This window comes from Saccopteryx bilineata, chromosome 1 (assembly GCF_036850765.1).
Source record: "Saccopteryx bilineata isolate mSacBil1 chromosome 1, mSacBil1_pri_phased_curated, whole genome shotgun sequence".
Taxonomy (NCBI): Eukaryota; Metazoa; Chordata; class Mammalia; order Chiroptera; family Emballonuridae; genus Saccopteryx; species Saccopteryx bilineata.
The window spans coordinates 26,769,677-26,786,368 of NC_089490.1; the positions used below are offsets into that span (position 1 = coordinate 26,769,677).

The 16,692-nt window shown below is 37.2% G+C and overlaps 1 protein-coding gene across 1 annotated transcript in view; it reads right to left on the minus strand.

The window, feature by feature from the left end:
* Positions 1 to 4,589: 4,589 nt before the first annotated feature.
* CRISP1 (cysteine rich secretory protein 1) overlaps positions 4,590 to 16,692 on the minus strand; it is a 43,171-nt gene continuing 31,068 nt past the window's right edge. The window contains exons 6-8 of the mRNA XM_066252564.1: positions 9,109 to 9,209; positions 6,448 to 6,536; positions 4,590 to 4,717 (exon numbers count right to left, since the gene is read on the minus strand). Coding sequence (XP_066108661.1) covers positions 4,590 to 4,717; positions 6,448 to 6,536; positions 9,109 to 9,209 — 318 coding nt within the window. The remainder of the gene's footprint in view (positions 4,718 to 6,447; positions 6,537 to 9,108; positions 9,210 to 16,692) is intronic.

A 16,692-nucleotide genomic window follows, 5' to 3' on the forward strand; every position in this document is an offset into this window, starting at 1 on the left:
TATACACCTACTTATAGTTTGCTACTTCTTTGCATTGTCCTCTGTGAGTTCACCTTGTTTCCATGACTTTCTCGTATTTTGTACAATGTCTTCACTCCAATTATTCAGTGGAAGAATAATAACCTAGCACATGGTCTTATTAACATTGTCAGGATAAAATTCCAGTTTATTTTTTCTAGAGCTCCAAAGCTAGCAATATCCCTATTTGTATAGAACAGAATTTCTTTTAAGTGAGAGGAGGGGAGGTAGAGAGACAGACACTTACATGCACCCCGACCTGGGATCCACCCGGAAACCTCTGTCTAGAGCCAATGCTTGAATTAACTGAATTAACCAAGTTAATTTTAGCACCTGAGGCTTACCGTCAGTCCAACAGAGCTTTCCTCAGCACCTGTCTACTCAAACCAATAGAGCCACTGGCTGTGAGAGGGGAAGAGAGAGAGAAACGGGTGAGAGGGGGAGAGAAACAGATAATTGTTTCTCTTGTGTACCTTGACCGGGAATTGAACCCTGGATGCCCATATGCTGGCCGAAGCTTTATCCACTGAGCCACTGGCCAGGGCCTAAAATAGAAATTTAAATAATGAGATTATTCTCATATTTTCTGGTTGGAAGAGGAAGAAAAACATTCAGTGTAAGGTATCAGAGATTGAATGCGCAAAATCGAAATTTAGTAATAATGTTTAGACATAGCTACTCTTTCAGATGTAGTAAAGAGTTGAAGGAAATGCTTCTAGTAAGTAAGACCAGGGTTACAATATCCCAGCCATATTAGTAGTTCTACTTGAAACATATTATTTTATCTCCTTGTCTCAGTTTCTGCATTTGTAAGTGTGACCCATTATTCACATCCAAAGTTTGTTCTGGAGTTTCAATGATACCCCATGCGATACAATTGTGAATGCTAAATCTTGTATAATTTTGCACAGTTAATAAACAACAGTTGCAATTAAAAGCAAATATATGTCCGGCATCTCTACTGAAAATGATGGATAATAGGCCCTGGCCAGTTGGCACAGTGGTAGAACATCCGCCCATTGTGTGGATGTCCTGGGTTCAATTCCTCCCCCTCTCGCTTCTCTCTCTCTCTCTCTCTCTCTCTCTCTCTCTCTCTCTCTTTTCTCCTCCTACAGCCATGGGTCAATTGGAACGAGTTGGCCTTGGGCACTGAGGGTGGCTCCAAGGCCTCTGCCTCAGGTGCTAAGAAAAGCTTGGTTGCTGAGGAATGAGCAACATTCCAGATGGGGAGAGCATCGCCCCCTGGTGGGCTTGCTGGTGGATCCCTGTTCAGGCACATGTGGGAGTCTGTCTCTGCCTCCACTCCTTTCACTGAAGAAAACAATTTTTTAAAAAAGAAAAGAAGATGGTGAATAATAAAAGTTAACAACAAACACAGCACACCAGGGTCTGTTACAAATTCTGTATGTTTTTATTTTTTTATCTTCCTGGCAACTTTTCAAGAGAGGTACTATTATTCTCTCCATTTGAACATTAGAAAATTGAGGTAGATATGTTATCAGGTAGGTGTCAGCTACCACTGTCCCTCTGTCAGTAGGTTTGGGATACATAATCTCCTAACACTGTCTTTTTCCCATTGTACGACCACCTAAGACTGCAACAATTTACCAGCAAAGTGTGGGGGTCTTTTTCTTTTTTATAAGCTTTTATGTAAATTACTTAGCTACCCTTTTGAATAATTTTAGGATATCAATCTAACAGTTTCTCTTTCTCGGCCTCAAAAGTTTAACTCTCATACATATGCTGCCATCTTGTGGTCATTTCCAAGAATTTTGCTTTCACGTGAATGAAATTTCTAAACCATGAGAAGGATTAAGTAACTCAGACTGGAACAAAGGAAATAAACAAACAAACAAACAAAAAAACATGGTTTTGAGCTTTTAATTACTTCATATCAAAAGAAATATTTCTATAAAAACTATCAGTAACTGAAGGAAAGAACTGACACAGCACACCTAATCAAAGTATAATATAAGATCTCCAGGCAAAGGGCAGACTGATGCACTCATTGGTAAGGAAATCTTGCCTGTTACGATCAGGTTACCAAATGCTTAGAACTGAAATGTAAATGGTTATCTCAAAGGTGGTAGCATCCAAGTATGCTGTGGCGCATTATATAACTCCCTTTGTGCACGGAAAGACGTATTCCCCCAGCAGCTGGAAGTCCTGCCCTCAGACAGCTCTGCTGTCTGATATCTCTAAAAATGGTCTTGTTCATGCCCATCAGCTCTTCCCTGGTACAGCTCACACCCAAGTTCTGGTGGATATGGGAGTCGTAAGAGCAAGGGCATATTTAGGTAATTTTTTTTTTCATTTTTATTGAGACACAATTGTCAGAGTTGAGCATACTTTTAAGTGTACTGTAGAATGACTTATACATATATTGAAAAATGATTGGCATAAGTGCAGTTTACATCAAATCCCTCATATAGTTATGAATTTTTTGGCCTTATAATGAAAACGTTTAAGATCCACATTCCTAGCAAGTGTCACTATACCATACGGCAGTGTTAATGACAGTGTTAATGACAGGCTGGCTGTTACATCCCCAGTACGTGTTTATCTTACAATTAAAGTTTGTACCTTCTGACCATTTTCATCCAATTCCTATCCCACAGATCTGATCTCTTTTTCTGTTAGTTTGGTTTTTATTTTTCTGTTGGTAAGAAGTTCACATAGAAGTAAAACCAAATAATATTTTTTATACTTTCTTTGCCTTATTTCACTTGGCCTAACGCCCTCCAGGTCCCTCCCTTGTCGCAAATGACAGGATAGCTTTCTGTTCTTTTTTTCTCTTTAAATAAGACTAAGGGAGACAGAGTCCCACACACGCCCTAACCAGGATCTATTCAGAAACCCCCATCTGGGGCCGATGCTCTGCACATCTGGTGCCATGCTCGTAACTGAGCTATTTTTAGTGCCTGAGTTGGAGGCTCCATGGAACCATCCTCTGTGTCTGGGGCCAACGTGCTCAAACCAATTGAGCCATGGCTGCAGAAGGGGAAGAGAGAGAGGAGAGAGAACGGAAAAGAGGAGAGTGGGACAAACAGATGGTTGTCTTCCCAGTCAAATCAAACCTGGGACTTCCACACGCTGGGCCAACAGATAACCTTCTTTTTTTTATGGCTAAATGGTAACTCATAGTAAAAATACTCCATATTTTCTTCACCATTCATCTGTAAATGGACACAGGTTTTTTTTTTCCATGTCTTGATTATTATAAATAATGCTGCCCTGAATACGAGGGTGCATGTATCTTTTCAATTAGTGTTTTTGTTTTCTTTGGATAAAAAACCAGAAGTGAAATTGCTTCCAAGCCATTCAGTTGGCCTTTCCTTCAAGTTTCCCTGTAATCTTGACCCAATCCTGGGCTCATTTACTCTCTGCTGTGATCCAAACAACATAATCAGGTTTTGTCCTCAATGATGCTCTTTACTGTCTTTGCTTCGCAGGAGTTCTAGACATTCTGAGTATATGTAGACTCATACACACCAACATACATCTGTTTTTAATGGTGCTTTTGCGCTCCTGAGTCTAGTTATGACCTTCCCCCAAAAGTGACCCTGAAACATAGCATAAGATTTCATTCGATAAATAGTATGTTGTGATTACAAACATTCCTGATCCATGGTGGTCATGGGGGTGATGTTGGAAGGCATTCAAAAAGTTGCACTGGAATTTATGTTACACTTTCTTGGACATATTTAGCATAGGAAGTTTATTTTTGAGTTCCACAGAGAATTCTCATCCTTGAAGTAAAACCTTGTTTCTACTTCCTCTTTTCTATATGTGTTATGACAAGTGAAAAAAATCAAGGAGATTTTATTTTATATAAACTTTCAGAAAGGAAGAGCACAGTTATCGGGGGAAAAAAATCCAGGTAACAGGCCCTCTGGGTGGCCATACACTTCAGCAATTTGATTAATGTTAAGATTCATGAACATCTACATTCTTATTATATGAATTCAGTGTTGAATTCATATTTCATTAAATTAAAAATTCAAGTTCTCTTTTACCACCTTTACAAATGTTTATCGATACTGCAATGAAACAGTAAGACACATAAACCACTTGCAATTAAGTGGTATTTACCTTGCAATAATGAGACTGGACTTTTGGCTTTGTAAATTATTTTAATGACTGATTTAAAATAGAAGTAAAGTTCATAGGTGAAGAATTATTAGTTCACGTAGGTTATACAGAGAAGACAAACTTCAGGCTGGTTGGAGACATGACAAAGGAGGGGAAGGAGTTAAAACAGAGAAAGAAGGACCCAGTTATACCATCAGTGGAGTTATATCAACCTGAGAACTATAAATCTAAAGATTTAAATAAGAGGCTGGTGTGGAACTGGACCTTTCATTCCAGCAGTAAGAAAGTGTAAAACAAAGTTACTTCAGGATTTATCAAGACAGGAGGGGTGGCAGGTGACTTTTGCTAATTAAGATCTCCAGTACAGTATAATTAAAACCAAATGAATTTCAGCAGAAGCAACTAAAGCAACATAAAGTCAATAGTATAACCCAGCAGATATTTTCCTAACAGCACATTAGAGTTGTAAATAACAATAGTTATGCTATCTCAGTGACACATGAACAAGTGGCTTTGCACCGTAGTTGAACTCCTGAGTGGCTGCATCCAAGAATTCTTTTTTGTGCCTTACAGTCAATGTATTCATCATAGTAGATGCAGGGGTTCGCTGAAGGGAGGAAGCATATGTATGCAATATTAACCTCAAAAAAATCACAGTCACTGAGGATAGAGATCATCTCCATAAAGACATGAATGTAAAATTTATTAGCAATAATGACTTAATTTTGATTATCATGAGCTAATAAAATTAGAATGGAAAACAGGTAATGAGTTAAATGGGTCAGTATGAAAGAAAAGTAGGTAAAAATCTGGTGTGATATTAAATAGCCTTCTTTAATCATTATTATTGGGTGTTTTTGTTGTTGTTAAAACATACCTAAATATATTAGAAATGAAACACCAGTATCAATTATAATGTCATTTTAAAATTATCAACATGATTAACTATATAACATTGTACTGAGTAAAATAAGTAAATCAGAAAAAACTAAGAACTATATGATTCCATACATAGATGGGACATAAAAATGAGACTCAGAGACATGGACAAGAGTTTGATGGTTACCAGGGGGAGGGGGAGGGAGAAAGGGGTGGGGGTAGGGGAGGGGCACAATGAAAACCAGATAGAAGGTGATGGAAGACAATTTGACTTGGATGAGGGATATGCAACGTAATCAAATGTCAAAATAACCTTGAGATGTTTTCTCTGGACATATGTACCCTGATTTATCAATGTCACCCCATCACCGGAGACCACAAGGTTTAGAACCTGGGTCCTCAGCCTTCCAGATTGATGCTCTATCCACTGTGCCACAGCCTGGTCAAGCAGTATTTTATTCTCTTTGTTGTAATTGAAACTGGGATTATTTCCTAATTGTTTTTTATTTGTGTACATAAACACAACTAATTTTTGCATATTGATTTTTTATTCTGCAATTTCACTGAATTCAATTATGAATTCTGGTAGTTTTCTCTATACAGTATTATGTCATCAGCAACTATGATGTTTTGTTTCTACGTGCCATAATAAGGCCCAGCTGATAGAGAATTAGGTAACAGCAAGCAATCTGAGAACACTGGTAACCTGAAAGCAGTATGTCTAAATTCAGAACTTCAGTAGGAGAGCACAGAATCATTTTGTAGAGCATAGAAAAATTTATACAAAAAATTTATACTTCCCTGGCCAGTTGGCTCTGTGGTAGAACATCGACCTGGCATATGGAACACCTGGGTTCGATTCCCTGTCGGGGCACACAGGAGAAGCGACCATTTGCCTCTCCACCTTTCCCCCTCTTCCTTCTCTCTATCTCTCTTCCCTTTTGCATTCATGATTCTAATGGTTCCAGCAAGTTGCCCACTGGGCACTGAGGATGGCTCCATGTCCTTGCTTCAAGCCCTGAGATGGCTCAGTGGCTGAGCAACGGAAAAGCAGCCCCAGATGAGCAGAGCATCACCCGATAAGGGGTTTGCTGGGTGGATACCAGTCAGGGCGCATGAGGGAGTCGGTCTCTCTGCCGACCTGACCTGCCTCTCAATTAATTACTTAAGTTTATGCTTATGCTAACAGTTTATGTAGGGTATCCTTACTAGGATCTTTACATTTTAAGGCAGAGACTTGAGTATAGACCTAGACATTCTAATTTCCATTCAAATAGATTTAATCAATGGTCATGGTGACTCTGGAGAGAAAGAAAAATCAAATAATGTTGATCTTTCTTGTAAAATGATTGAGATGAAAGTTATAGGGTAATGAAATGTTGTTAAATGCTTAATTTAAAGGACACATGGCTCCCAAATCAACAATCAACATCAAGCAAACTGAGGTGTAAAACTTACTACAAAGTTTATCTTCACAGTTATTTGGGCAGTCTTCACATGGTTTTCCCTGCTTATAAGGTTCATTCTTTTTGTCAGGTTCATTTCCCCTTAAAAAAAAAAAAAAAGGAAAGGAGTCTAATAAAATTAATGTTAGGAAAATACATATAAAATGTGCTTGCTATTTCAATCAACTTTAAAAGCAATTTTTGAAAACTACTTGTTATAACGACTATAATTGTTAAGGTGGATTTAATATTTTCAGGCTTACAATGATGATAACTTACTTACCCTTTTAAAAGTACAACTGACAACTTTGCTGTCCTAAGAATATTTTGGAATAGTTGGCACTTTTTTTTGGGCAGTCACGTCTCAAGTGACAGAATAGCTTTAGAGCCATTTATAATAAGAGACTTTTCTTTATACCCAAAAGGACTTGATAAAGTTACATAAAAGCACGTTTCTTTTTTTGACAGAGACAGAGAGAGAGGGACAGAAAAACTGGAAAGTAGAGAGATGAGAAGCACCAGTTCTTCATTGCAGCTCCTTAGTTGTTCAATGATTGCTTTCTCACATGTGCCTGGACCGTGGGGCTACAGCAGACAGAGTGACCCCTTGCTTAAGCCAGTGACCCTGGGCTCAAGCTGGTGAGCCTTAGTCAAACTAGATGAGCCCACACTCAAGCTGGCAACCTCAGGGTTTTAAACCTAGGTCCTCTGCATCCCAGCTTAATGCTTTATCCACTGCACTACTGCCTGGTCAGGCAAAAAAAGCGTGTTTCTTAACAATGTTAAAATTTTTTTAAGAGAGTGGAGATGTTCTAATTTCATCCTGCACTATGTCATAAAAAACTTGATATATATTAGTGTCCTTTATATAAATATATGCAGTATTATAAAAAAAATAAAAGTACACCACCACAGCTAAAACTCAAGAGTTGGAGAGAGTGAGTAGGTAAGAATTTCCAGTTCTGAGATAGTTTGAAATTCCAAATAAAACAGGCTTACCTTCAGATATCTAAGAAAACAATGTGGATCATAGCTTATTTGTACTTAATATCACTTAAAAATTAAAGTAAATGTTCTGCCTAAAAGAACATTCTATCTAATATTTTTTCACTGATATTTAAATTGTTAACATTTTACCTTATAAAATAAGTTTGTTACTTAATTCAGTGAGATATTTTGTCAAATACTCAGCCAAATCTTTTGCCAAGAAAGTTCTTCTGTCACAACTCTGTGCATTTTATTTTTTTTGTATTGTCAAAAGTTCACCACAGACCGCCAACCTTTTCAAAGATTTAGTACAACTGATGTGTCATAAATTCAAGCAGACCTCAATTTTCTCAGTACTACTTACATAGATAAAATTACAACAAATATTAACTAATAAAATAAAAACATAATTAAGAGCAAAAGTACCATATATATATATATATATATAAATGTGTTATATAAATTGAATCTATAGTGACTTTGGAGACTTCAACTGAAGTGTAAAATTGGTAGCATATACTCAGAACAATCATTTTCATTGGTTCATATTACACATCTTTTATTATGCTACACACAGGGGAGACAGCTGGTGCTAAAACATCAGGGGACAAAAGAGCACACTTGCTATTCACTGAAGCAAATTTCTTCTAAGAATTGGTACGCATATTATTGATAATAGGTAAACTAATTTCTGAAGAAAGAAAAGACATATATCAATAGTTAAACTAAAAAACTAAATACAAGAACTCTTGGCTTTTTCTGTGTATTCTTAACACTTCATTGCATTTTGGTCCTTGCATTGTAAAGGTACTCTGCATTGCTGAAGTAAATATCATTGTTTTTGGCTTAAGCTAGCTCTAATTTGTTTACCTTAACTAATATTACTTGAAGAATCAATAACACACAGCAAGACTATTGATAATAATTCTAAATGTGAACATTTTTTTTTAATGTTTATTTTGCCCTGGCCAGATAGTTCAGTTTGTTAGAGGATCATACCAAAGCGCAGAAGTTGCTGTTCGACCTTGGTCAGGGCACATACTGAAACAGATGTTCTTCTCTCTCCTGTTCTCTCCCTTCTTCTCTCTAAAAAAAACCTCTTTACTGTATTGATTTTAGAGAAGAGAAAGGGAGAAAAGGAGAGAGAGACCGAAACATCTATCTGCTCCTGTATGTCCCCTGACTGGGGATTGAACCGGCATCCTCTGAACATTGGGATGGTGTTCTACCCCACCGAGCTATCTAACAAAAATGAACATTCTTTTAGTGATATATAGGCTTATTTACAAAAATATGATGTAAGTGAAAAGGTGTGTTGGCCAGGCCTGTGGTGGTACAGCAGATAAAGCCTAGACCTGGAATCCTGAAGTCCCTGGTTTGAAACCCTGGGCTTGCCTGGTCAAGGAACATATTGGAATTGATGCTTCTTGCTCTTCCCCTGTTTTTTTTTTTCCTCTCTCTCTCTCCTCTCTAAAATGAATCAATTTAAAAAATCATTAAAAAAATGAAAGAAAAAGATGTGTTTGGGTGTAATATATTAGGTATTGGCTAAATGACATTTTATCTTTAAATTCCACTTAACTGAAATAACATATTTATTGGATTTTATTTATGTTTTAGAAACATGAATAAGGGAACAGGATATATTTCTAAAAATCTATGTGAACTCAAGCTGTATAATACCTACTCATGACAATAGTGACAAATATAGAGATACTCAGGTGACAATTTTCTTTTGCAACATGGTGACACAGAACAGCCAATGAGGTAAGAAGTAGCCCAAACAACCTGTAAATATAAAGAGGTGATTTTATTAGAAAACTGATATTTTTCTAAATGATTATGAAATAAACCCTCTTTTTGTTAAGATACTTTGAGCACAACTTCTTAAGAAATCATAAAAACAGAAAGATTCCCATGTTTCTGGTGATCACACATAGATATGTACAGTCACTGACTATCACTGACCCCGGTTCATACTCTTCTTTCCAAATCTATATGGAAAATCAGATAATATAATGAAGGCGGTTTGGTGATTATAGATATAAAAATCAAAACATGAAAGAAACTTTACTTAAGCATCAGAAAATAAGCATAGTGCAGAGTAGTATGTTGGCGAAATGCCTGAGTTTTAAATTCTTATTTTTACAATTTCTTGGTGGGATGGTATCTACCATGATATTGTAATTTTGTAGGACAGTGTCCTTATAAATAGATGATGCATGTTGACCTACTAAAAATTAAGTGTCATGACATCAGTAACTTACTTTCAAAGTGTTCAGAAAAATGTGTATATTTTTATAGAGATATAAATATATTGATAAAACATGAAGAATTTATGCATTTAAGTAGGAAGGATATTTATTATACCTATAATGAAATACTTTGGTGAGCTTAAAATGCTTTGAAAGACAAAGCTGGACAAAGAAGAGAGATGGCATTAGAAAGTTTCAGGCCATTATTTTCCCATAGATATAATAAAAACAACTACTAGTGTCTGCCTAAAATAATTTTATAGAAGCTGTGGAAAGTTGTCAAAGATTTATAGCAATTGAGTGAGCACCCAAAGCAAAATAAAGCCATAATAAAAATGGTAGAAATTTCTATGGAGTTCTTCCTCTTCTTTGACAGACTGCCTCCCTGCGTGCTCCAGCATAGTTGGGAGGAGATGGTTTAAACTTTATTTCCTTACATGGTCTGGAGCAAGTAGAGAGAACTTTATTTGCTATATTCTGACCTTTTATGTGCTGTCCTAGTCTCTATTTTCTGATTTAGAACTCAGATGGTAAACTGTAGCATAGTTTAGATCTTAAGGTAGGAAAAACCAGTGAAACAGTGGGCGTAGCTTATTACAGCTGAAAAGGGACTGCAGACCCACTGACACCTGGGACAAAGGATTATGCATAATGAAATACTATAGAACATCTGAAGTGCCAAGAAGAAGGTGAGAGAGAAATAGTGAGAAGTTAAGACACTTAAAAGCAGGTGTGCATTTGTGGAATTGAAAAATAAAATTCAGAGCCATAGTATCAGCCTAGATACATGCTCAGAAAAATGACATAAGAAAACTCTTAAGTTTTACCAGGTACTGATTCGTTGTCTCAAAATATGCCTTGCTAATTAATCAAGGTTTTTCCTACCAATCTGCAAAACTTGAAGAAATTCCTCTTTTTGTTCAAATGCCTTATTTTCAGCAACAAAAATCACAAGATATATAAAGAAACAAAAAAACATGGCCTATTAAAGAGAAAACAAAAAATTACAGAAATCATCCCTGAATATATAAAGGTATTAGACTTACTACACAAAGAATAAGACAATTGTCTTAAAGTTCTTTAAAGAGCTAAAGAAAAACACAGACAATAAACTAAAATAAATCAGGGAAACAACAGATAAACAAAATGAGAATGTCAAAAAAATGACTAAAAAAATTTTTTTAAAGACAAGCCAGAAATTCTGGAGTGGCAAATACAATAATCAAATTAAAAATATTTACTAGAGGCCCTGGCCAGTTGGCTCAGTAGTAGAGCGTCATCCCGGCGTGTGGATGTCCCGGGTTTGATTCTCAGCTGGGGAACACAGGAGAAGCACCCATCTGCTTCTCCACCCTTTCCCCTCTCCTTTCTTTCTATCTCTCTCTTTCCCTCCTGCAGCCAAGGCTGCATTAGAACAAAGTTGGCCTGGGCACTGAGGATGGCTCCATGACCTCTGCCTCAGGCTCTAGAATGGCTCCAGTTGCAATGGAGCAACACCCCAGATGGGCAGAGCATCGCCCTCTGGAGGGCATGCTGGGTGGATCCTGGTCAGGCACCTGAGGGAGTCTGTCTCTCTGCCTCCCTGCTTCTCACTTCAGAAAACTATTGTACAAAAAAAAATTACTAGAGGTGATTGACAATAGACTTAAACAGAAAGATGAAAGCAGCAACCAACTAGAAGGTCATTTGAAATTATTATATCTGACAAGCAAAAAGAAAAGAGAATGAGGAAAAGACAACAGAGCCTAAAGGAGTCTGTACAACATCATCAAATAAACCAATAGATGCATTTTGGGGGAGCAGCAAGAGAATATAAAATGAAAGAAGTAGAGAGGTTATTTGAAGAAATTATTGTTTTGGATTTCCCAAACTTGAGAAAAGATATAGATCTACAAATCCAAGAAGATCAATGATCTTCAAGTAGAATGCAACAAATACTAAAATATATTGTATTCAAACTGTCAAAAGATAAAGACTAAGAGAAAATCTTAAAATGCAGAAAGAATACAGTGACTCATTATGTACAGGAATCTCCAATAAAACCGCTAGAGGATTTCCAAGCAGAAAACTTGTATTACAGAAGATAGTGGGGTAATATATTTAAAGTTCTGAAAGAAAAAAAAAGTCAACCAAAAATTATACATCTTGCAAAACTGTCATTTTAAAATGAGGGAGAAATGAAGATATTCTTAGCAAAACAAAATCTGAAGGAATTCATTGCCATTAGACTGGTTGGTCCCACAAAAAATTCTGAGGTAAATTCTTCAAGTGAGATAAAAAAGGGCTAGACAGTAACATAGGAAAATAAAATTATCTTCAATAGATAAGATACATGGGCAAGTATAATTTTGTATTGTAGTGCTATTTAAAATTTTTACAGGTTTTAAAAAAGTAATAAATATGTTTTTTAATAAGTGTGTAACAGTTAAATAGTAGGATGTTGGAGCTGTAAATGAGTAGCATTGGTATGCAATTGGTTATCAGTTTAAAACAGATGATTATAATATTAAAATATTACATATAGTTCACATGGCAATCAAAAAGAAAATATCTATAGTATACACACACACACACAAAATGAGAAGGGAATCAATATGTGTCACTACAAAAAGTCCACTAAACAAACAACAAACAAAAGAGGATGTATTTGAGAAAATGAAGGACAAAAAAGCAGTAAGAAATATAGAAAATAAATATCCAAAATTACAAAAGTAAGAAATATGGAAAATACTCTAGCTAATAGCAGTGGAATATACTTTTACTCAAGTGCACATGAAAAAAAATCCAGGATAGGCTATCTGGTGGCTCAAAACAAGTTTTAGTACATTTAAAACTTAAGATATAACAAAATGTCTTTTCTTATCAAAAAGAAATAAAACTAAAAATCAAAAGCTGAAAACAAAGCTGGAAAATTTGCAAATGTATGGATATTAGAAACACATGCTTGAGGAGAGTGAAGTCATGGAAATGGCGCCGTGAGCAGCGCGTCCGACAGCTCTCCCCTAAATCACAACAAATTTATCAACTAGAAACAGAAAAATTTATCCTCGGAGCATTCCGGAGTTCCACACAAACTGAAAGCGAAAGGACTGTTATCACTTGAATCTGAGAGACGAGGGTGTGGAGGAAGCTACCACAGGGACGTTCTTTCAAACCGCAAGGAAGTGCGCCTGTGGTGAGTCAGCCCATATACTTGGGAACCGCGAGCTGCCGCCGCGAGCCTCCGCGAGCCCCCGCGAGCCGCTGCGAGCAACCGCGCGCGCGCCCGGTCCGGTTGAGCACCGCTGACGTTCCCAGCGGCCCGCACACTGCGAGTGGGGGTCGCCGGCCACCGGTGCCCGGAGCGCCCCATTCGCACGTGTGCCTTGGGCATTCCACGTGCCCAGGGCGCCCTGCTGGCCCGCACACCCAGGGGGCTCCATTATCCTGCGCCTGGTGCGGTCCAGCCGCCAGCGGCGGGGCGAGCGGGAGAGGCTTGGGAGATTCTCTCCGTGGGCGGGGCACCTCACCCAGCCATTCAAGCTAACAATCAAGCATTGGGGGAGGGGCGCGCGCAGGCAGCCTAAAATACCTTCGGAAACACAGCTGCGACCCAATCACTGAAATTAGCTTAACCCATGAAATCTGCGCACCCTCGGTTCTAATTGATAAGATCTCTCTCAGTTCAGCGATCCAAGACAAGAGGCGTGATATTTTTTAGTGCCTCTCGCTAAAGGGGCGGGGGCAACTTCTGATTGATAGAGCCTCCATATTCAGGGATAAACGCTAACAAGAAGGACTTGGCAGATAATAAGGTTTATACTACACTAGTCGTAAGCAGAGACTAGTACCTCTTCTTCCCTGCAAAAACAGGCTACAAAGTGTGGAAAGCCTGGGTTGAGAGGTCCAACTAAATGATAGGCGCTGATCAGTCACCTTGACAACAATTGACTCCCACCCCCACCTGATTACACTGGAGGCCCTGACTGTCAGAGCCTTTCCCAAAGCCTTGCACTGAGTGGGGATAGAGTGGGGATTTCCCAGCTCTTTGAGCCTCTTACTCCTCAGGCAGAAGCAGTTGCAGCCTTATAGCTGGATCACCAGGCTGCTAATTCAGAAAGGGGGGACTAGGAGAGAGAATCCAGGAAAGCAAACTCTCTCATCGTTGAACCTTGCAAACGCCAACAAGACTTTACTTCCAGCAAGACTAAAGCCAATTATATGACATTGCCATAGAATCCCATCAACTGCAAATCCCTACCTAAGATTGACACAGGGGCAGAGCCTAGGGTACAGAGTCACTGACCAGGAAGAGGGAGAGAAAAGAAAAAGGAAGAAGTTAACCTCTCAAAATCAAGAAAAACCCACAGACTTTACAACTTGATCCACTAATTTTTTTTTGTTGTTGTTGTTGTTTGTTTCTTCTAACTTTTTGCCTTTATTTCCTCCACCTCGGTCCTTCTATTCTCTGCCCATCTTATACTTCCCCTTTCTTGAACTACACTACTCATGAGTGTTGCATTTTATTTTTCTTCTTCATCCTCACCCTCCTTTAAGGTTATACTCCAAAACACTTAACTCTCACTCTCTCCTCTTTTGTTTTTTTGTTTTTTTGTCTTGCTTTATTTTGTTTTTTTCTCTTCCTATTTTATTTCTTCCTTCGTTTTTCTCTTTTTCTTATTTTTTCCTTTCTATTCGTTTTTTCTTTTCTCATTTTACTTTCCTCCCATATAATCCTCAATCATGAACAAATTAGTTAATTTGGGACTCAAGGCTTTTTTTTGGCTTTATTTCTCTTTTTTGCTTTTGTTTTTATTTTTTTTTCTTGTTTGTTTATTTTTGTGGCATTTTGGGTCTTCCCAACCCAAGGTCTCCATTGTATTTAGTCTTCGCTCCACTTAATACAACAGATTTTTAATTATTATTTTTATTTTTTCTTCTTTATTATTCTTTTTTGGTCCTTTTTTCTGGTTCCCTCTTATCCCTCTCATTATATCTCTTAGTTGACCATCACTTACAAGCAAATCATCTTGTCTAAGATTTTCTTCCCTTTTTTTTTTTTTTTTTGCATTTAGTAGGTCCCTACTCCCTTTTTTTTTGCCCCTTGAACTCTTCACCCCAAATCAGGCCCTCCATTATAGGCACGATATTTCCCTGAGGAGGGGAGAGGAGGGAAAGAGAAGAGAGAAAAAAAGGGGGAAATAATAAATTATTACTGTTTTTTTTTTGTGGGGTGTTTTACCCTTTTTTTTTTTTTTTACTTTTTACTCTTTATTAATTCTAATTAGTGCTATCAATAAGACCACCCTCAGATGCCGATAAGAAAGAGGAAATCGAATATTATGGATACAAAAGAAAGAGAGGTAACACAAATAGATGTGGAAAAATCTATGGAGAAAAGACTTACCATATTGGAAGCCTTGGAGCTAAATGACAAAGAATTTAAAATAGAAATCTTAAAAATACTCAGAGATATACAAGAAAACACAGAAAGGCAATATAGGGAGATCAGAAAACAACTCAATGAACACAAAGAATATATTACCAAGGAAATTGAAACTATAAAAACAAATCAAACAGAAATGAAAAACTCAATTCACGAGCTGAAAAACGAGGTAACAAGCTTAGCTAACAGAACAGCCCAGATTGAAGATAGGATTAGTGAAATAGAAGACAAACAACTTGAGGCACAACAGAGAGAAGAAGAAAGAGACTCAAAAATAATAAAAAACGAGAAAGCCCTACAGGAATTGTCTGACTCCATCAGAAAGAATAACATAAGAATAATAGGTATATCAGAGGGAGAAGAGAAAGAAAATGGAATGGAGAATATACTCAAACAAATAATAGACGAGAACTTCCCAAGCCTGTGGAAGGAACTAAAGCCTCAAATTCAAGAAGCAAACAGAACACAAAGTTTTCTTAACACCAACAAACCCACTCCAAGGCACATCATAATAAAGATGACACAAACCAATGACAAAGAAAAAATTCTCAAGGCAGCCAGGGAAAAGAAGAGTACAACATATAAAGGAAGGCCTATTAGATTATCATCAGATTTCTCAGCAGAAACTCTACAAGCTAGAAGAGAGTGGACCCCAATATTTAAAGCCCTGAAAGAGAGGAACTTTCAGCCAAGAATACTATACCCATCAAAGCTATCCTTCAAGTATGAAGGAGATATAAAAACATTCACAAATACAGAAAAGATGAGAGAATTTATCAACAGAAAGCCCCCACTCCAGGAAATACTAAAGGGGGTTTTCCAACCAGATTCAAAGAACAAAAGAAAACAACACCACAAGTAACAGCTCCACCAAGAACACAATAAAACCAAACTTAAACTGTGACAACAAAGGAAAAAAAAGGGGGGAGAGGATGGAGATTAACAGTAGCAAAGGATGATGAAGTGCAGAAATACTTATAAGATAGGGTACTACAATGAATATGGTAGGTACCCTTTTCATTACTTAATGGTAACCACCCTTAAAAAAACCACCACAAAAACACTTGACTTAAAAAAGGTAGCAACAGAGGAAAGAAGTATGGAACACAAACAAACAAAAACAAATGATAGAAAAACAAAAGAGAAGAATCAAACTAGATACAAAACTAACAGAAAGCAATTTATAAAATGGCAGTAGGGAACCCACAAGTGTCAATAATTACACTAAATGTAAATGGATTAAACTTACCAATAAAAAGACACAGAGTAGCAGAATGGATTAAAAAAGAAAATCCAACTATATGCTGCCTACAAGAAACACATCTAAGCAACAAGGATAAAAACAAATTCAAAGTGAAAGGCTGGAAAACAATACTCCAAGCAAACAACACCCAAAAAAAAGCAGGCGTAGCAATACTCATATCTAATAATGCTGACTACAAGACAGAAAAAGTACTCAGAGACAAAAATGGTCATTTCATAATGATTAAGGGGAAGTTGAATCAAGAAGACATAACAATCCTTAATATATATGCACCAAACCAAGGAGCACCAAAATATATAAGACAGCTACTTATTGACCTTAAAACAA